Source organism: Anabrus simplex, chromosome 2 (assembly GCF_040414725.1).
Source record: "Anabrus simplex isolate iqAnaSimp1 chromosome 2, ASM4041472v1, whole genome shotgun sequence".
Lineage (NCBI taxonomy): Eukaryota > Metazoa > Arthropoda > Insecta > Orthoptera > Tettigoniidae > Anabrus > Anabrus simplex.
This window is the reverse complement of record NC_090266.1, coordinates 429,102,606-429,124,330: the sequence shown is the minus strand read 5'-3', so window position 1 is coordinate 429,124,330 and position 21,725 is coordinate 429,102,606. Positions and strand designations below refer to the sequence as shown.

The window sequence follows — 21,725 nt, the reverse complement described above, 5'->3', positions numbered from 1 at the left end:
TGCGCTACAGGATACTGGTTACCTCATTTAGCACATCTTCCCGTTGAACGGCAATATTTCTGCGTGTGGCCCGACTCTAAACACTTAAAACTCTGGCGTACTGGAGAATTGTATGGGGTGACCTCACACTGCGTAACGTGGATAGACACATTGTCCAGCAGGAACTGAGAATCGAATTGTACCACACATGTCAGAAGTGGTGTAGTCTCTTGTTTACCATTGTCATAGATTTATTCATGATACGGTGTACCCTGAGAATGCTAATGGGGGAGAAAATGTTTTGTAGGAGCACTTCGTCACCTAGACTGACATCAACGTTACGGATGTTTCCACGGCGAGTGATGACATGAGTCGGAACATAAGCTTGCAATTGTTTTTCAGTAAACAGAAGAGATTCTACAAGTTAGAAGCTCGAGCTGTTACTAAGTCAATCTTGATTTTGTTCCGTCCAATCGACCTAATGTTCAAAAAGCTAGACCTATTTGACACCATCTTACTGTACAGCAATTTCCCAAGTCCCATTGGATGAAATTTTTCAATATTTCCTGTCGTACCATCTACGTAAATATGAAGTGGGCCAGGAGAATCGTCCTTATAACTTTTGTTGTTGTTCACATAGGGGGTAGGGCGCGTGTTAAATGTACTCTCTGTGCTGCTCGTAGAGCAGGTGTCTGAGACATCTCTCCCAGCTACTGTAGGTACTCTACTTTGAGTTTCTACTGTAGTTAATGTTTGTACTGAGAAAGTTTCTGTGTGATCACATTCTGGTATTTCGGGTTGCGAAGGAGGAAAGTTTCCTAACTATACCAAAGATAGCTTTTTACCTTGTAATTCAGAAGTACTTACCACGAGCTTTCTTTCCATGTTGGGTGTCCGGTATTCCATCAGACGCTTCTGGTCTGCATTGCTTGGAGGCTCCATTTCTACATCGTAATGCTGGCCTTCACTGAGGGTAAGAAGATCTGCATTCACTGTACAATGTAATAAAGAATACGTGGGAAGATCATCTATGACATTGTTCGGTTGGATAGCGGGAGGGTCTCCCTCCCTATACGTTCCACCGTCCATCAGCAATATACGTTCCAATTAAGTATAATACACTGTAGTGAAGGGTTGAGAAATAAAAAATATCTCAATGCTACTAGATTTGTAGCACTAACACACAAAACATACAGAGTTCCATGCGCTTGCTGAACTGTGTTCCGTTCGGCCGAGTCAGAGACCTAATCACCTGCGGAGAGTTCGACTGGCACGAATTTTCCGGTGCGCTCACGAAAGCAGATTGAACCCGTCACTTGGGTGCTTTAGGTCTTCCAATGCTGACATTTAACAATGGCATTTGTTCTATATATTGTGCCTCCTGCCTTCTTCCTACGCGTCAAGTTAAATATTATTCAAACTCCCATTTCCTGGTAAAGGATGGGTGAATCGTTATTTACAACTCTGAAGAGATTTGGCTGAGATGTATGTATGTTGAGTGCTCAGCCCGGAGGCTGGTTTGATACTCAACAGCTCCACCATTAGCCGTCATAGATGGCCCAGGCGTCATTGAAGAAGCATACTAGGGAAATGAGGAGTGAGGTAATTTTCGGTTGCTTTCCTCACTGAGCCAGAAGTTGCTTTTACATCTCAGTCTGTCAAGCCCACTGAAATGCCTGCATCAACCGACCCTACGAGCAAGATTCTCACACCATTCATAACAGGGACTACCGGATGAGTTGGCCTTGCGGTTAGGAGCGCGCAGCTGTGAGCTCGCATCCGGGAGATATTGGGTTCGAACCCCACTGTCGGCGCCCTGAAGATGGTTTTCCGTGGTTTCCCATTTTTACACCAGGCAAATGCTTGGGCTGTACCTTAATTAAGGCCATTGCCGCTTCCTTCTAATTCCTAGGCCTTGCGTGTCCCATCGTCGCCATGGGGTGTCGGTGCGACGTAGAGCAACTAGCATAACAGGGACTGGCTGCATAAGGAATGGCATTACTAGCATCATTCATACCTAGGTCGATTTCATAATGTCAAAGCCAAGAATGAGACTGAGACAGGTCAATGAAAGTAACAATTTTTTTCTAGCCCACACCAGAAGACATAGTGCACTGTAAACACTAGGCCTTGCCAGCAAAGGCATTTGGCTGACATAAACCAGCTTATTTCAGATGCGGGCGGTTCAATTTTTTTTTCAGATTCCTTCACCTTTCTTTTACACAGTACCGTGTATGTTATGAAAATAATTAATGATTATCATGTGAAAATAACCTTGTTGTTTTTGGTCATCTGTCCAGAGAGTGGTATCATGCAGCCCCAAATACCACCCTACTTTGTGCGAACTTTTTTTATTTCTACGTAACTACTACATCCTAGCCGGCCCCGTGGTGTAGGGGTAGCGTGCCTGGCTCTTACCCGGAGGCCCCGGGTTCGATTGCCGGCCAGGTCAAGGATTTTTACCTGGACCTGAGGGCTGGTTCGAGATCCACTCAGCCTACGTGATTAGAATTGAGGAGCTATCTGACGGTGAGATAGCGATACCGGTCTAGAAAGCCAAGAATAACGTCTGAGAGGATTCGTCGTGCTGACCACACGACACCTCGTAATCTGCAGGCCTTCGGGCTGAGCAGCGGTCGCTTGATAGGCCAAGGCCCTTCAAGGGCTGTAGTGCCATGGGGTGGGGGGGTACTACATCCTACACCCGACATCTACTCCAGTCTGTTCGTCATACTCATGCCTTGGTAACCCCTAATGTTCTTACTGCCTATACTTCCCTCAGAAACCTCTTTGAACAAGCCCTGGGTGCCTTTTTCTGGCCAAATTTTGCTAAATCATTCTCCATGTCGATTGAATATGTCTTCATTTGTCCGGCTCCATGGCCAAATGGTTAGCGTGCTGGCCTTTGGTCCAGAGGGTCCCGGGTTCGATTCCCGGCCGGGTCGGGGATTTTAACCTTAATTGGTTAATTCCAGTGGCTCGGGGGCTGGGTGTATGTGACGTATTCAGTATTAAAAATCATCCTATGTAGGGCCCTCATCTTCACAGACATGCAGGTCGCCTTATAGGCCGTCTACGAGAAAAAGACCCGCACCAGGCCTCTCCGGAGGCCATACGCCATTAAATTAATGTCTTCATTTGTGATCCGATCCACCAAATTTACATTCAGCGTTATTCTGTATCAACATACTTCGATAGCTTCTATTCAATTTCTTACAGTATTGAATTTTACAGTTTCTTCATTCACACGTTTTCATATTTCCCATTTCACGGCTAAACTTTGTTGTCGGATTCCGTGCAACATGATCTTTAGAAAAATGCATATTCGATGCAATATTGTTTGTATACCTGAGGGCAAAAGTTCCTTCTGAATTCAGGTCAAGAGGCACACGCAGTCAGCCATTTGATAATCTGTGGGCAGGAAACACGGAGTCTGCAGACATTCTGCTCCACGGATGTGATATCTGTTCACAAAGAGCTCAATAATATAGTGAATTCGCAGTTGGTCGAATGACTGCGAAGGACGATGTATTAAATGATCGTCTATCTACCTTAGATCAACTTTAGAAGAAACTTACACGTCGCGCTGCCATAGTGAGATATATTGCTGCCAACTGTAGCGAAATTCAGCTACACGGAACGAATAAGATTCTTCTGGCAAAATAATAAGTAAATCTAAAATTTTCAAAATCGAATTAAGTAGTGTTGTTCATTTCTAGTGGAATTAGAAGAAACGAGTTCGAATATATTCCTATAACCATGGCAATTGCTGTTGGTACTTTTTAATGATACAAAAGTGGCTGTGCGGATTGGGTCACGTAGCTATCACCTTGCATTCGGGAGATAGTAGGTTCGAACCCGACTGTCGGCAGTCCTGAAGATGGTTTTCCGTTGTTTTCCATTTTCACACCAGGCAAATGCTGAGGCTGTACCTTAATTAAGGCCACGATCGCTTCCTTGGCACTGTTAGCCCTTTCCTATCCCATCGTCGCCATAAGACCTATCTGTATCGGTGCGACGCAAAGCAGCTTGTAAAAAGAATATGTTAGGAAAGGCGATATATAACTGCTTCAGAATACAAACTCATAGTGATTTTCTAACATTGAAGTAAGATTTACAAAGAAAGAATGACAGTCACCTTATGCAGTTTCAAATGAATAATACACTCTAACCCGTCAACACCGTACGTTGTTTACTTCTTTTGCTAGTTGCTTTACGTCGCACCGACACAGATAGGCCTTATGGCGACGATGGGACAGGAAAGACCTAGTTATAGGAAGGAAACGGCCGTAGCCTTAATAAAGGTACAGCCCCAGCATTTGGCTGGTGTGAAAATGGGAAACCACTGAAAACCATCTTCAAGGCTGCCGACAGTGGGGTTCGAACCCACTATCTCCCGGATGCGAGCTCACAGGTGCGCGCTTCTAACCGCACAGCCAACTCGCCCGGTGTTGCTTACTTCGGGACTCAGTGAGTTCGTTGGTTTTGATGTTCTTTTATGAGCAAGATATTATTATTATTATTATTATTATTATTATTATTATTATTATTATTATTATTATTATTATTATTATTATTATTATTATTATTATTATTATTATTATTGTACCGGGCGGTACACCTCTACACCGTTTATTTAAAAGTTGCGCCAGTTGAAACTCCTCTTCTGGAGGAAGGTTGAACTTTATCTATTCTATTAATTCTCTACTTTCTCAGAAGATGTCACCACGTGGAAAATTTTGAGTTTTTGAACGGTGTCACTTTTGATGTGTTTTTGTTTCGCTTGAAGTAAGAAGTGTGAACTTTCTCTTCTAGAGGACACTACTGAAGAATTACAATAGTGCAACCTAGTGCGAAATCAAAGAACTATTTGGTTGGAGAAATTTTTATTTCAAGAGTTTGTTCTTTGTTAAATTTCTTTCTGTCATGGTTTAAGTTGGCTGTATACCCCTCTTTTTCCCCTTATTTTGGATCTAGCCAATCCCGAATTTCTTTAATTAATTTTCCACCAATAATGTGTTTCTTCTTCCTCTATGTAGGGGTTTCTTTTCCCGAACCAATAAAAACTTTGAGGGAGGGTGTTTTATTTCCCCTAACGCCTAGAATCTTCCGCGAGAGGATATAAACTGCTGATTTTGGGGTCTCCGGGCCACTTCTGTTCCATCTTTCAGTGTATTAAGTACATAGCAGGAGGCGGGAAGCGCCTCTTTCTTCTTCAGCCGTTCAACACCAGGTAATGGCCTATTAATAACTTCTTTTCTTGCTAGGTCGGCAGTTTAACACTCGCGGCGGGTTCGAAGCATTTCCATCATGTAACCTTTTCCTAAAATGTAATTACTCTTTTCATCTTTTTCTTGTAAAGCTACATATTGGGATAGAGAGTGCTAACCCTCTCGAGCTCCCACTCACATTTGTTTTGAGGTGAACTTATTTTCTCAAACTATTCTTCGTTTATGTAATGTAAAGTGTTCTTCTCTAAGTCACCTCTGTAGTATGGGATTAGCCCTTGCGTTAGTGGCCCAGAGCCAGATTAGGTTTTAAAAACAAAGTGTATTAGGAGTGCAAGTTCGCCTCCTCTCAAATTGTTATTTTAGAGGTCATGTAATCAACCTTCTTTTCATGTAATAGACCTCCGTAGTTTGGGTATTTTACCCCTGTAAATACGTCCTTAGAGGACAGCTTGAAGGTAGAGTTTGGTGTGGCCTTTGAGAGGCTTAAATTTTAAGAGCGGATCGCTCTTTTGAAAATGGAGTATCATATGCCTCGTGGAGGCTTTTCTGTGTAATTCGGAGCCAGGGGCTCCTAGGGATGAATGGGGTTTTCTGCCCCGTTGTTAAAATTTGTATATCGGAAAGTTGGGCTAGTTGCTCAAAAATTGTGAACTCAGGGCTCGAAGCCCAAACTCTGTAATCCCTGTAATTGTACATTTCAAATTGTGTTTCGGCTACTAAGTACCTGTTCTTTGTTATTACTTAATTTTGAAAAGAAAATATAACCTGGTTAAATTTTACTTAGTTTCTCTTCCGTAGCTTGAGACCCGTTCACGCCCGCACCTTCTTTCTCCTCTACCTACCACTAAAACACGGTAACAAGTGGTAGCAGAGCGTGGTTGAATGGGTCTCAATTTAGCCCCTTTTGACGGCTAAACATTGCTTTGATTCGAACTCTAACAATTTTCTCAGTTGCTGGAATTTGTTGAGTTTTTCAAAATTGTTCTGTCATCATGCCCGGCCCTCGCGATGTTCTCCTCCTTAACTACTTGCGCAAAGAGGAGTTGATATATGAGTTAACTATCAGAAACGTTCAATCTGGAGGCACGGTTGCAATAGATACTAACAAGCTTAGAGAGTCCCTTGATTTGCCCATTTCCATCCCCAATTTGGGAGAGAAAGAAATTGATGACTCTCTTTCCACGATTGTCGAGAATATTACTGGGCTAGCATCGGTAGTCAGCTTTTTTGATGAAAACGATCCATCTCCTAATCAAATTAAGCGTGTGCAAGGCAGGCTGTATCACTTTGCAAATAGAGTTAATGATCTATTGTCTCTAAAGGTGAATGACGTTCAGAGGAAGCAAGCTAATACGCTCCTTGAAACTATTTCTGAATTGTCTAATAAGGTCACTCAATTGCTAACCGGCGAAGCTCCTCCCAAAACTGATCAACCCGCCACGGTGAATGTAGGTAACGAGGAAGAGCCTCCTCAGGGAGAAGTCAATAGGATAACCGTTGCTGCTCAAACTATCTCTGCCCCATCGAACAACGAATCTGAACGCCGTGCGTCATTGAGTAACATCCGCTCTGAATTAACTTCTTTGCCCTTGAAACCTTTAACGACTATGACACCTGGGTTCAGCAGCTTGCCTCACCCATTGGCAATGTTGCTTAGAGGTATCTCTAAGTTTTCCGTCAACACCACCAGTGACGTAATTTCATTTTTAAGATTTCTAGTGGAATTTCAGGATCATGCCCTTGTGTTTTCTCTTTCCCCATGTCAAATTTTGCAAATTATCTATCCTTATGCTATTGGTGTTCTATCTGACAAAATAGTTAGAGCCATTGCCGAGCAATCTTCTATTGAGGATTTCCATGCCCATTTGCTAGCTAACTTCATCCCGGCTAGGGCCAGGTCCTCCCTTATTCAGAAATACTATTATCGGGTACAGCGCTTGGATGAAAACCTGGCAGACTTCATCCAAGATATTAAGTTTTATACTAGGGTGTTTGCTCTCCACTTCCCTGAGGATCAGATCGTGCAAGCTATTGTTGAAGGGATTTCACCACCCTACAGGTCATATTTGTGTTTCGCGGCGTGCCCGCAAACCTTCTCTGAACTGGAAGCATTAGCCGTCTCTGCGGAAGGAGTTAGGTATGCCGATTCCTTGCGTGTGGCGAAAGAACCCCCGCCTTCCTTTAGTAACACTCGGCCTCCACCTCGCCGACCAGTCAATCCCCGTAAATGTTATGCTTGTGGGTCGCCTGACCATCTGCGGAATAAGTGTCCTCTGATCAAGTCAAGTGGGACAAGGAATGGAGCAGAGTCATCACAAGGCTGTTTTAAGTGTGGGGCCTTCTCACATATCGCCAAGAATTGCCCAAACTCAAATAGCACCCCCTCCTGCTCAACTTCTGGTGCAAATTCCAGCTATGCCAATAATAAAAAGTGACTAGTGGCGTCGGCTGAGCCGACTAATCCATATTCCCGAGACTCAGCCCCTAGTAAACAGGTTGTAAATGCAGAGAACGACCAGCCTTCAAATTCATCTTTTGAATGCCCTAAAGAGTGTCTTAGGATTGCGGCGGATACCCCCGCACCTGTTCCTTTTCTTAAGATTGAGTTAAATAACGAGCCTATAACAGCTCTCTTAGATTCAGGCAGTGTTTGTTCCATTATTTCGGCTGATTGGTATTCTAAATTGAAATCTGTTTGTAAACTCCCTGACTATGTCTCTTCTCCTGTTCAATACGTTTCGGCTAATTCATCCCCATTAGAAATTCTAGGTTCCTTACTGGTCAAAATTCGTGTTTTTAAGTTTACATGGAAAGTTAAATTGTTTGTGGCCAAGCAATTGTCTTGCCCCATTATATTGGGAGCTGACTTTATTTCTCACACTGGTCTTGTGCTCGATCTCCGGTCTAGGTCGTGCACTTTCAAATTTGCTTCTAGTTATAAAATCCCACTATTAAAGTGTAATTCTGTATCATGTTCATCTATTTCGCCTACCCAGGATGAGATGTTGTTAGACCTTAGACATCTACCTGAGGAGCAGGCTGATAGTATTCGCAAACTGTGTCTCTCGTTTCCCGAGGTGTTCTCTGATACTCTTGGTGTTACTGACCTTATTGAATACAAAATTGAGGTCACGGACTCGATTCCTGTCCGTTTTCCACCGTATAGGCTATCTCCACCTAAAATGAAGGCTCTGAAAGAAATCATCGATCAGATGTTGAAGGATGGTATTATTAGGCCCTCTAAGTCAGCGTATTCTTCGCCTATTTTTCTAGTCCCGAAACCCCAAGGAGGCTTCAGGCCTGTCATTGATTACAGGGCTCTCAATCGGAAGGTGGTGTTGCAATCTGTGCCCCTTCCCGACCTTCATTCTTGCTTTTCATGGTTTCGTAAGGCCAAGTTCTTCACCATCTTGGACTTGAATCAGGCCTATAATCAAATTCCCCTTGCCGAAGAGTCTAAACATCTTACAGCGTTTGCCACGGACTGGAACTTATACGAATACAACCGCGTGCCTTTCGGGCTCCCCACGGGGGCAGCTGTGCTCACTAGGCTACTAGATAGGGTCTTTTCCGACATCAAATTTGAGTACTTATATCACTACTTGGATGATGTCGTCGTATTTTCCGAGACTTTTGAAGAACATCTAGATCATCTGCGAGAAGTTCTCGATCGCCTTCGTAAGGCTGGGTTAACTGTTAAGTTGTCCAAGGTTGCCTTTGCTAAGCCCTCAATGTCATTCCTAGGGCATATTGTGTCACCCGATGGGGTAGCTGTCGATCATTCTAGAACACAGGCCATCCGTGATTTTAAACCTCCTAAGGACATCAAAGGTATCGCTAGATTCATTGGTATGGTGAATTTCTTCAGGAAGTTTATTCCTAACTTCGCTAATAGAGCGGCGCCCTTAAACCTTCTTCGTAGGAAAGGCATCAAATTCGAGTGGGGACCTTCTCAACAAGCCGCTTTCGAAGATCTTAAATTAGCTCTCTGTAATGCCCCTGTACTTGCTATGCCTGATTTCTCGAAGAAATTCATCGTCCAAACGGACGCGTCGTCGTCAGCTGTAGCTGCAGTCCTTCTTCAAGAGACTGAACTAGGGAGGCGTCCCATCGCCTATGCATCTAGGACTCTATCGGTTCAAGAAGCCAAGTATTCCATCTATGAGCTCGAAGGGTTGGCAGTCTTATTCGCCTTAGAAAAGTTCCGTCTCTATCTGGAACATGTCAAATTCGACCTGGAGACAGATAATCAAGCCTTAAGCTGGGTCTTAGGTAGGCCGCGTCGTACTGGTCGTATAGCCCGTTGGGCCATCCGTATTTCTGCCTTCCAATTTGATGTACGACATATCAGAGGTACCGAAAATGCTGTTGCTGATGGACTCAGCCGTATGTTTCATAACGACGTCGAAACCCACGAACCGGTCGATAGTTCATCACCTTCCGAGTCCATACTATCTGGTGTTAATGCCATCTTAACAGATGCTCCCATGCTTTTTAGGGATATTGAGAAATACCAACGGGAAGATCCGACGCTGGCTCCTATAATGGAAACCCTTTCTTCTGGGGAACATGCTGTCCCTTATGTTCTGAGGAATGGTGTTCTATGTTGCCCTTCGAGGCATGATAAGTTGATGAAAGTTGTTGTTCCAGCGGTTCTTGTACCTATGATCTTCAAATACTATCATGAGACCCCATTGGGAGGGCATCTGGGTATCTTTAAAACTCGTGAAAAGATTCGTGAAATGTTCATCTGGAAAGGTATGGACGGTGAAATCCGTGAACTTGTAAAAGCTTGTAAATCTTGTTTGCTCAGTAAACCAACCATGTCCACCAAGGTAGGCCTCTTGTCTTCGCATCAAGCGTCGCGCCCCATGGAACGCCTGTATATTGATTATGTGGGACCCTTCCCCCAGTCAAAGGGGAATGCCAACAAATTCATCTTTGTATGTGTAGATGGTTTTACAAGATTTTCGTGGTTATTCCCGACTAAGCTGGCTACCGCTCAGTCTACAATTACTTGCTTAAATTCTATTTTTGCTTCGTTTGGTCCGTGTCAATATATTGTATCTGATAATGCTAAGGCTTTTACATCAAATTTATTTCGTAAATTCTGTTTTGACTTGTCCATCTCTCATGTAACTACTTCTGCTTATTACCCTCAACCTTCTCTGGCTGAACGGGTTAACCGTAATCTCAGGTCCGCACTCATTGCCTATCATCATGAAGATCCTTCCAGGTGGGACACGTCCCTGCATTGGATAGCTTTTGCTTTGAATTCGGCGGTTCATGAATCTCACAAGTTTACTCCAGCTTCTTTGATGTTCAAGTTTGTTCCCAACTCGCCGCTCTCTAACCTCTGGTCTTTGAATGACATTCTACCCGAGACAATAGATCCGGATAACATTAAAGATCTTTGGAAGAAGGCTAAAGCCAATCTTAAAGTGTCTCATGAAAAGGTTAGGGAAAGGTATGATCGTGGACGGAGACCCACCACTTTGAAGGTAGGTGACCAGGTTATGGTCAAAAATGTTGTTCCCGCGGGCAAGCTTGCCCCCAGATTTCATGGGCCTTGTATCATTCTCGATTTTCTTACGCCGGTTACCTTATTGCTAAGTAATCCAGCCACCGAGAGGATATTTAGAGTTCACCTGTCCCAGGTGAAACCGGTGTAATTTCTGTGTTAACTTGCTTCATATTATTTTGAAAGGATATGAAGGTTATATTTTTTTTTGAGTTTCACTTTAAGGCATTCTGCCCCTTCTGTAATATTTTGGTTTTAGATGTAAGCCTTGTGTAAAACCTGCCCCGACCCGTTAAACTGCCATCCTGTTCTTGCCACGGCCATTACCACGCTCCCGTCTCCTGCTCCACCTTACACTGTGGCTTCATAATAGTAAATGCCATGGATATCTACACGCCGCTGGCCCCTCAACATCTCCACAAGCCTGTACCCTCAAAGAAAATGATTGTCCAACACAATTCTGCCGCCTAGCTTTAATGTTTCAGCGCCCCCGCAGCCGCGCAGCACCGTGCAGCGACTGGGGAGGGGGATGGGCCCCCTCCTCTCCAGCGAGGACGACATGTGCACGGCGAGCCGGAGCTCTCCTCCCGGCCAAGGCTGATGTGCGGCGCACGACCTACTACATGCCCGCAGCCTGTATCTGTTCACCGCGGGCGCGGCGTACTTCAACACCTCTGCTCCCCTCATAGTGCGGGCGAGCGGTATCTCAGGGTACTTGAGGGGTCCGAGCGGCCTCCGTTGGACGCAAGCTGCAACGGCCGGTCCGGCCATTCGACTCAATCTACATCAACTACATGGACAGTCACCATAAGCAATAACTACACTTGGGAATTCAACTACAATATTTGGTGGACATTGCAAAATTTTTCTTCACCTTTAAGTATTAAAAGTTTATCTCCAGAAATTCAAATTCTACAAACATAAAGACTTTCATTCACCTGCAACAACAACATTTTGAAACTGAATTAAGAAACCTTGTAAATGCTTCTGCTATCTATCTTCGTATCAACATCATTACTTGGACTTTGTTTCAAACTGATTTCATGTGTCACCCCTGGAGGAACTTTTGGGGGGGGAGGTCTGTACCGGGCGGTACACCTCTACACCGTTTATTTAAAAGTTGCGCCAGTTGAAACTCCTCTTCTGGAGGAAGGTTGAACTTTATCTATTCTATTAATTCTCTACTTTCTCAGAAGATGTCACCACGTGGAAAATTTTGAGTTTTTGAACGGTGTCACTTTTGATGTGTTTTTGTTTCGCTTGAAGTAAGAAGTGTGAACTTTCTCTTCTAGAGGACACTACTGAAGAATTACAATAGTGCAACCTAGTGCGAAATCAAAGAACTATTTGGTTGGAGAAATTTTTATTTCAAGAGTTTGTTCTTTGTTAAATTTCTTTCTGTCATGGTTTAAGTTGGCTGTATACCCCTCTTTTTCCCCTTATTTTGGATCTAGCCAATCCCGAATTTCTTTAATTAATTTTCCACCAATAATGTGTTTCTTCTTCCTCTATGTAGGGGTTTCTTTTCCCGAACCAATAAAAACTTTGAGGGAGGGTGTTTTATTTCCCCTAACGCCTAGAATCTTCCGCGAGAGGATATAAACTGCTGATTTTGGGGTCTCCGGGCCACTTCTGTTCCATCTTTCAGTGTATTAAGTACATAGCAGGAGGCGGGAAGCGCCTCTTTCTTCTTCAGCCGTTCAACACCAGGTAATGGCCTATTAATAACTTCTTTTCTTGCTAGGTCGGCAGTTTAACACTCGCGGCGGGTTCGAAGCATTTCCATCATGTAACCTTTTCCTAAAATGTAATTACTCTTTTCATCTTTTTCTTGTAAAGCTACATATTGGGATAGAGAGTGCTAACCCTCTCGAGCTCCCACTCACATTTGTTTTGAGGTGAACTTATTTTCTCAAACTATTCTTCGTTTATGTAATGTAAAGTGTTCTTCTCTAAGTCACCTCTGTAGTATGGGATTAGCCCTTGCGTTAGTGGCCCAGAGCCAGATTAGGTTTTAAAAACAAAGTGTATTAGGAGTGCAAGTTCGCCTCCTCTCAAATTGTTATTTTAGAGGTCATGTAATCAACCTTCTTTTCATGTAATAGACCTCCGTAGTTTGGGTATTTTACCCCTGCAAATACGTCCTTAGAGGACAGCTTGAAGGTAGAGTTTGGTGTGGCCTTTGAGAGGCTTAAATTTTAAGAGCGGATCGCTCTTTTGAAAATGGAGTATCATATGCCTCGTGGAGGCTTTTCTGTGTAATTCGGAGCCAGGGGCTCCTAGGGATGAATGGGGTTTTCTGCCCCGTTGTTAAAATTTGTATATCGGAAAGTTGGGCTAGTTGCTCAAAAATTGTGAACTCAGGGCTCGAAGCCCAAACTCTGTAATCCCTGTAATTGTACATTTCAAATTGTGTTTCGGCTACTAAGTACCTGTTCTTTGTTATTACTTAATTTTGAAAAGAAAATATAACCTGGTTAAATTTTACTTAGTTTCTCTTCCGTAGCTTGAGACCCGTTCACGCCCGCACCTTCTTTCTCCTCTACCTACCACTAAAACACGGTAACAATTATTATTATTATTCCTTTTTGATTTCAGATCACTGTACGACAACAATATACAGTCTTTGGCCAACGGAACCTTCGACTCCATGAGAAGCATTCAGACCCTGTAAGTATAACTGCCTACATTTCTCAGCCTCGCTGATTTTTTATAGCTAAATCCATCCATCATGTCAATACATATATTATCTATGCGATGGCTTCCCTTGGTTGTGCTAATTAACTTGTTGGGTATGATCAACGCACAAATCAAAATTATTCTAGTTCAATAATTTTCCACTTTACTTCTACTGTAATAATATTTTTCAACAGATTTCTTTCCTTTCGATCGTGTCGGCAGATTTGCTGGTACGTAAAAGAACCCCCGCGGGACGAAATACCAGGACCTCGGCGTCTCCGAAAACCGTGAAAGTAGTTGGTGGGACATAAGATAAATATCATTATTATTAACCTTCCTTTCGTTACTCATACTGATCTCCTGGAAGAATGTATCGACGCAGTTTATCTCGAGACAGATTGATGACAATATTATCAGCGATTTTCTTCCTCTTCCACATTTTATTAATTAACTTTCACCGAACGACTGGCTGCGCGGTTAGGGTCACGTACATTCGGGAGATAGTGGATTCGAATACCCACTGTCGCAGCCCTAAAGGTGGTTTTCCGTGGTTGCCCATCTTCACACCTGGCAAATACTGGGGCTGTATCGCTTGTGGGATACATGTGCCACAGATGAACCATCAGGGAATATAAAACACTCTGGTAGCAGGAACTGTATTGAAACTGGAAGACTATGTACACATATTGTTTGCAATATAGATAGAGCCTGGTGCTTTGCAGGACCATGTCCACTCGCCCTCGTGGCTTCTCAAGCACTCTACAGTAGTACCAACATATTGACAAGAAGAACTGCAAACTGTGGCACAAAAATACTCAGATACTCGCATAAAGGTTCATGAGTTACATCATACTCCCCGCACTAAAATACACGGGATTTCAAACATGCATAAAGAAAAACACAAACTGATAAAATTAATATGTACACAACAATTGAATGTTCTTCATGAATGGGCAAGGGGAACCTTGGAAACAGGGCATTTAAATATGCCCTTGTTGCATTTAATTGACATCGCTCTCACAAGATGGTCCTTGCACGAAGCACTTCCGTAATGTTTCCTAAGCGCCACTGCAGAGGATACGGAATCATCCTGAAAGAGTACGACAATTCCTGGTGACATGTTGGAGGTTGGGCCCGTCCATTGATTGCGGTGTTGCAGATTAATCCGATAGTCGGTAGACCATCTCCTCCAGAACATTTGGAGCCTCTGTTGGATAACATTGAATCGAGCTAACAAAGACATTTTACATGAGGTTATATCAGGTTCTGGCAGTGCTGTTTATGGTTCACCTACGAGGAAATGACATGGGGTGAAGACTGATAAATCATTAGGATCAATGTATAGGGACTGCAATGGACGTGAATTTAGACAATTCACAATCTGAGCAGACAATGTGGATGATTCTTCGCAAGAGAAACGTAGCGCGCCCATGGCTGTCCTATAATGGTGTTCCAATGACGTCAGCCCTGCTTCCCCAAGTCCACCAAAAGTGGGAACATGAGGAGGTATGAATTGCCAAATAAATCCTCGACTGCTGGCGAAGTTGATGATTTCTTTTCTGATTTTTTCTTGCTAGAACAGTTCCTCAAGTTCATTCAAATCCCTGCTGACTCCTACAGAGTTGGTAGTATTGTCTGAATTCATGTTACTAAACATTACCTTTTTTGCAATTAATTTGCCTGAGAGCTACCATGAATGCCTGAGTCGTTAAGTCTGTGACTTCTTTTAAGTAAATATCTCTGGTACACATACATATGAAGATACAAGTGTACACCTTGATAACAGTCTTACTGCGGGGTTTGTCTTTAACTAGAGAGTACCTATAAAATCTGTGCCAGTGTTAAGAAATTGTCTTGTTCAGCACACACGTACAGAAGGTAACTTTCTCATAAGTTTCTGGGTAGCTGTGGACTTGAACCTGTTTTACACATTTACAAATGTTTCTTCGGACCGACGTCTTGCCTTTATTATTAATCCAGAAGAACTGTCTAATGGCTGCTATAGTCAACTGGTTTCCTGAGTGTAATAGCGTTTCACGTTCACCGTTGACTATTACATCAGTGAGATAATGTTTGGCCGGGAAAATCATCTGATGTTTGATTTCATAATCTAATCTTGAATTGCCTAATCTTCCTCCTACACGAAGGAGTTGAATCTTGTCTAAGAATGGAACTAAATTTCGAAGTTTTCTCTGCTTCAATACAAGCTTGTGCTTAAAGGGATCTGTTATCTCTGCATGGAATTCTCTGGATTAGACTAGTCTCACACATGTGGTGATAGCACCTTGCAATTCTTCCACTGTTAATGCATCACGTCTTCTTACTTCGGTTTTGCGTTTGGAATTGTGGACAAACGTGAGACAATACGACACAACTCTTAGAAGTTTTTGATAAGAAAAGAATCATGCGATTAATTCCTCGGAATGAGCAGTATCACACAACTGGGGACTGTCTTGCTTTGCTCAGGAAGTTGTACTGCGGCTTCTGCACCAGATACAGGCCACTCCTTCTCTGAAGAGCGAAACCATTAACGACCCCTCCACCAAAGATCATTGTTGAGTTTAGTTGCAGGGTCGGTCCCTCTGGATATAATATCTACAGGCTTCTGCTGATTGAAGATGCTTCCAGTCGTTGACTGTTGTGTTGTCTTGTATCTCATTTACACGGTGTGCGACGAATCTTTTCCATCTCGTGGGAGAACCTGACAGCCAAATTAGAACTATCTTAGAATCTGTCCACAGATGAATACTATCCAGTTCGATATTGAGGATTTGATGCATTTCCTTCATTAGTGTAGACAGTAGTACTGCTGCAAACAGTTCTAGCCTCGGTAACGTAATTGATTTAAGAGGAGTCACTCTAGACCTGGAACACAGCCAGCTGACTCGTTACTTCTGCTAGGTCTGTTGAAGATCTTAAGAATAAACAGGTACCTTAACCCTTTACTGATGCATCTGCAAATCCATATAATTGAACTTGAGTAAAGTCTTTTGAAAGTACAAATCTGTTTATGTATATCTTGTCAGGTAGAGGTATTTGATTGTGCAGTATATTCCATCTGCTACAAATCCCTGTCCGAAGCTCTTCATCGCATACTACCTTCTCTTGCCATAGTTGCTACAAGAAAATTTTAAATGAATGATTAAACTCAAAGATTCATAAATGGATGACACTACCCTTAGCACCTTGCGCTTGTTAACTTGAAACACGATTCCTTGCGCCATCGTGTCACCACAGGCAATCTGAAGTTTTTCCGATCCAGGAACTCATTTTCCTGAATCTCCTACAGAATATTAGACGTCTTCAGTCATTGTTTAGGCTATGATTTCCGAGCACAAATCGTAAATGAAATCAACAATTATGTTCGTGTTGCATTTATGGCTGGCGGGGATTCGTGTATGCAGTATATGTCATCAAAGCTTATTTTGTCGTAAGCATTATTATGTCACAAAATAAAAATCCTAACTTCAATGATGGAGCACGAGAAAAATCTTATATTCCCCCATTTTTGGTTAAACGACGTCTAGAGAAAGGTTCAAAAATATTTCAAAATATTTACATTTCTCTTCTTCAATGGACTCCAAGGACAAACCGAAGAAAATTACTCCTGCAGTAGATTTTGCAATCATTCAGGAATGTATTTTTTCCATGAAGTGAAATCTGTATTGATGAAAATGTGTCGGCATTTTGTGGTAGGCTGTAACACATTCAACTCATTCCTTCAAAGTGGGCTCGTTTTGGCATAAAAATGTACAAAGTATGTGATTGTAAATATGAATATTGTTGGACTTTCAAAATATACACAGGAAAAGAGTAGGTATTATCTAACTTTCCTGTCAGTGAAAGAGTTATGTGTTTTCATTTCTATGGTGAAGACAGGGAAATTTACATGGACAAATGGTAATTTACCCCCCCCCCACAATAACTTGTTTCACGAACTATTGAAAAGAAAGTGATATGCAGTAGGATCTGTAAGCCAAAATATTTAAGACATACATACCTAAGCAGCTAAAGCAAGTCAAACTAGAGAAAGGAGTGCTTTCTTTCTCCTCCTGCAATGGTCTGTTGTGTTTGAAACGGAAGGATAGAAAGGATGTGACCATGCCTTCAACATCAGATGAGAACCCTGAGTATGGAGAAGTTGTTACACAAAGGCAAATGTGAAATGAAAATCCAAAGGCAGTCTTGAAACCAAAACTTCTTGTGCAGTATAATATACACCTGGTTTGGGTGGACAAACAGGATAAGAATCTGTACTGTTTTCCTCTTATGAGGAGATACGGAAAGGGATACAAAAATTGTGTAGCGGGTGAGTTGGCCGTGCGGTTAGGGACGCGCAACTGCGAGTTTGCATCCGGGAGATTGTGGGTTCGAACGCTACTGTCGGCAGCCCTGAAGATGTTTTTCCGCGGTTTCCCATTTTCACACCAGGCAAATGCTGGGGCTGTACCTTAATTAAGGCCACGGCCGTTTCCTTCCCATTCCTTTCCCATCGTCGCCATAAGACCTATCTATGCCGGTGCGATGTAAAGCAAATAGTAAAAAACGAATAGTTTCTTTATCTTTTTGACATTGTGAAGTTGTACTATACAACGGCAGTGTAGTACACAGATAAATCACAAAGAAAAAATATTCATTTCTCACAGTTCAGAACAAATGTGGCTGAATAACTGTTGCAGTCCGCTCAGCTCCCGTTGGAAGACCATCGGCATCTGCTGAGTGTCCATTGCGTCTGCAGGCCAAATTCTGGGCATATTTTATTTAAAAAGTACCGGCAACCACAAGAGCAAGGCCATCCAGAAAATGTAACATTTGTGCAATAAAGAGGAAAAGATCAGGGACAATGCATCAGTGTAAAAAAATGTAAGGTTCCGTTACACCTAGAACAGTGTATTGAAGCGTACCACACAGAAAAATATTTAAACATGTAACCAGATACCCTGATGAGGAAACACTCTAAAAATGGATTTTGTCTTTGTGTTTTTGTACTGATAAATCCTAATATACCAGTAATTTAATAGTTACTTAATAATGATATCAATTTTGTGAACTCAGTTTACTGTTATCAGTTAATTCACAAAGAACTTGAAAAGTGTTCATACCCAGCAGACATAATTTTTCTAACAATATGCAGATTTCAATAGGCTAGAATCGAAGGACTACAGGATAGTAAAAACGTTTCCGTCTCGTGTAATGGCTGAAGTACGTCATATCACCGTATTTGGATACTCAGCGTTAAAGGGCTGTCTGTAGGTAAACTGGATTCCGAGCTAACCTGTTTCTTACAGTACGGTGCTCCTTTAATGTGCCATTGCTCTTTCTGTAACACGTGGGAGAATAGTCGCAAAATTAAGGCTAATGTAAGAAATATTTTCAGGAATAATCATTACCTTATTGCTTGCATTTTTAATATTCTATGTAGAATACCCTGAGTTTACAACTATAACAGAAACGAAAGTACGATGTGCAGTATTTTTATTGGGGGAAGTGTGTTACAATACGCTGTGAATTACGCCGAGGCAGTACACCCTTCTCTGAATACATTTAAATCCGTTATAATTTTTTCGTTGGAGTCTTGAAATCACCAACCTGTGAGTTGCTACTCAGGTCTTAATTATTTTCAGCAAAGCCTAATCATTGCAAAGGAAATAATTGTTCCTCGGTGGCCTGAATTACTTTGTACAGTGAAGCGCTACCCTGTATGATGATAAGGCTACTCATGGTCAAGGGGCTGAGGCTCATTCGAATTCTACTTCATTCTCTTTAATTAACGTCACACTAACTCCGAAAGTTTCTGGCGGCGAAAGGATTGGAAAGGGCCTTTTATTATGGTACAATCACAACATTTTTCGGGTCTGAAAATGAGAAAACTTGGAAAACTATCTTCAGGGCTGCCGAAGCTGAGATTCGAACCCAGCCGGGCTGAGTGGCTCAGACGGTTAAGGCGCTGGCCTTCTAACCCCAACTTGGCAGGTTCGATCCTGGCTCAGTCCGGTGGTATTTGAAGGTGCTCAAATACGACAGACCCGTGTTGGTAGATTTACTGGCAAGTTAAAGAACTCCTGCGGGACTAAATTCCGGCACCTCGGCGTCTCCGAAGACCTTAAAAGTAGTTAGTGGGACGTAAAGCAAATAACATTAATCATTAATTAATTAGATTCGAACCCATCATATCCCGAATGCAAGCCCATAGCTACCTGACCCGAACCGTGAGACCAACTCACACGGTTCTTACTTCTCCGATTGCCCATTTCTACTCCATGCAAATGATGGAATGGTGCCTTTCTCAGGGCTAAAGCCACAACTTCACAATTCTAGCCCCAAATAATTCCAAATACACTCTGGAAATGACGCCACACTAATATAGGGTTATCAGATTCACCTGAAGACGGAGCTAATTACTAAGAGCAGTTTTCGAGATATGGTCACATTTTAATTTGATAAATACACGCTAAAGGCAGAGTTGGGAATTAACTGAGTACGATTACTTTTTAGTAATACTTACTCGTATTCGTTACATTTCATAAAATGTAATTTTTACTCGTAATTTACTTCTTGAGATAAAATTGTAATCATTACATTTTCGTAATCATTACATTCCAGTAACTGATATACATCGCATCGAAAGCTTAGAAAATTTGGAACCCCAGCACTTGCAAAGCGTCGGGCCGGGGGTATAATTCTTTTTTTTTTTTTTTTTTTTTGCTAGTGGCTTTACGTCGCACCGACACAGATAGGTCTTGTGGCGACGATAGGATAGGAAAGGCCTAGGAGTTGGAAGAAAGCGGCCGTGGCCTTAATTAAGTTACAGCCCCAGCATTTGCCTAGTGTGAAAATGGGAAACCACTTAAAACCATCTTCTGGGCTGCCGACAGTGGGATTCGAACCCACTATTTCCCGGATGCAAGCTCACAGACGCGCGCCTCTATCCGCACGGCCAACTCGCCCGGTGGTATAATTCTAGGATTCGTCGTGCATTCGTTCATTTACTCGCGGGTTGTCGTGGTTACTGGTTGGGATTTAGATAATCGTGTACTGGGTAGTCAAGATGGTGGGCAACCATCCTCAACTAACACTAATCAGAAGGAAATTGGAGGAGGTCCGACACTTCGAAAAGTGAAGGTATCGGAATAGAATGGGAAGACCATGAAGGGCGTGAAAATAAAATACTTCCTAGGCCTCGAAAACCTAATATCGTCGGGCTCGGGAAAGAGCGATAGTTAACCGATGACACTGATACAAGCAAGTTGGAGCAATGCCAGATTCACCTATTGGAACCGTCGTCGCCAACCCACGCTCCCAAGTTGATAGTCCTTGGTCTCCCGTTTAGTCGCTTCTAACAACAGGTAGTGGATACCGTACCGTCCCCACCCACAGAGTTTACGTGGTCGAGAAAGGAGCCGGAATAAACATGTGATGATGAAGGGTTTAAGGCGTTTCCACTCCCGTATTTGAATAAATATTTTGAATTAGTTATCGTGAAAATAAGGAAAACTCGAAAGTTGCATGCAAATTTTGCTTGGGAGCAATAATTTTGAAATTCTGATTAGTGTCACCTAGTGATGATAGCCACTTAAAATCTCTATGCTAAATAACACAACATGAAATAATGTATTTTTCCTTGGAACCTTTGGTATCATTCCATCCCCATATGAAAAAATGTCAGTGATTCCCTAGAAACTCGCGTTCTATGAAGTAATTCTAACTGTAATTATACTGATTATTTTTTAAAAGTAATTGGGTGTAGTAACTGAGTACATTTCTCTCGGGTAACTGTAATTGACCCCAATTACTTTTATTTTGTACATTTCCCATCACTGGCTATAGGGTATTGTTATGTAAGGTATTCTAGCCATCCAGGCGAGTACCTGCTTATTATGGTAATGTTTAATGATACCACGGCTACTCAGCTATATACAATGCATTATATTTATACACGTAGTGACGGTTGTGAGTGCTTCAGGTACGTTTATTACGAGAGATCATTTTTATAATTAACAAGTGCTTCACTATTAAATATAAGATAAGACTATATACTAATATGCTTTAAGTACACCAGTAAATAGTTGGAAAGTTCCAAAATTTTATTTAAAGAAAAGGAAGAACGACATTATTCAAGTGAAATTACTGAGCACATTAACGTCTCAAGATAACCAACAAAAGACTTGACGGATCATGAAAGTGAGGTAGGTTACACATTTAAGCATCAAACATTTTGTCTGGTACGTTTCACATATTTAATGTTTTATAGATTTAAGTCCGTGAAATTCCGACATATACTCTTGATAAATTCAAATAAAATGTCATGGCCAAAT

General features: G+C 42.2%; 1 protein-coding gene across 1 annotated transcript in view; it reads left to right on the top strand.

Annotated features, from left to right (window-relative positions):
* Positions 1–21,725, top strand: part of sli (slit guidance ligand) — a 1,279,943-nt gene that overhangs the window by 1,000,658 nt on the left and 257,560 nt on the right. The window contains exon 12 of the mRNA XM_067140837.2: positions 13,330–13,401. Within this exon, the coding sequence (XP_066996938.1) occupies positions 13,330–13,401 (72 nt within the window). The remainder of the gene's footprint in view (positions 1–13,329; positions 13,402–21,725) is intronic.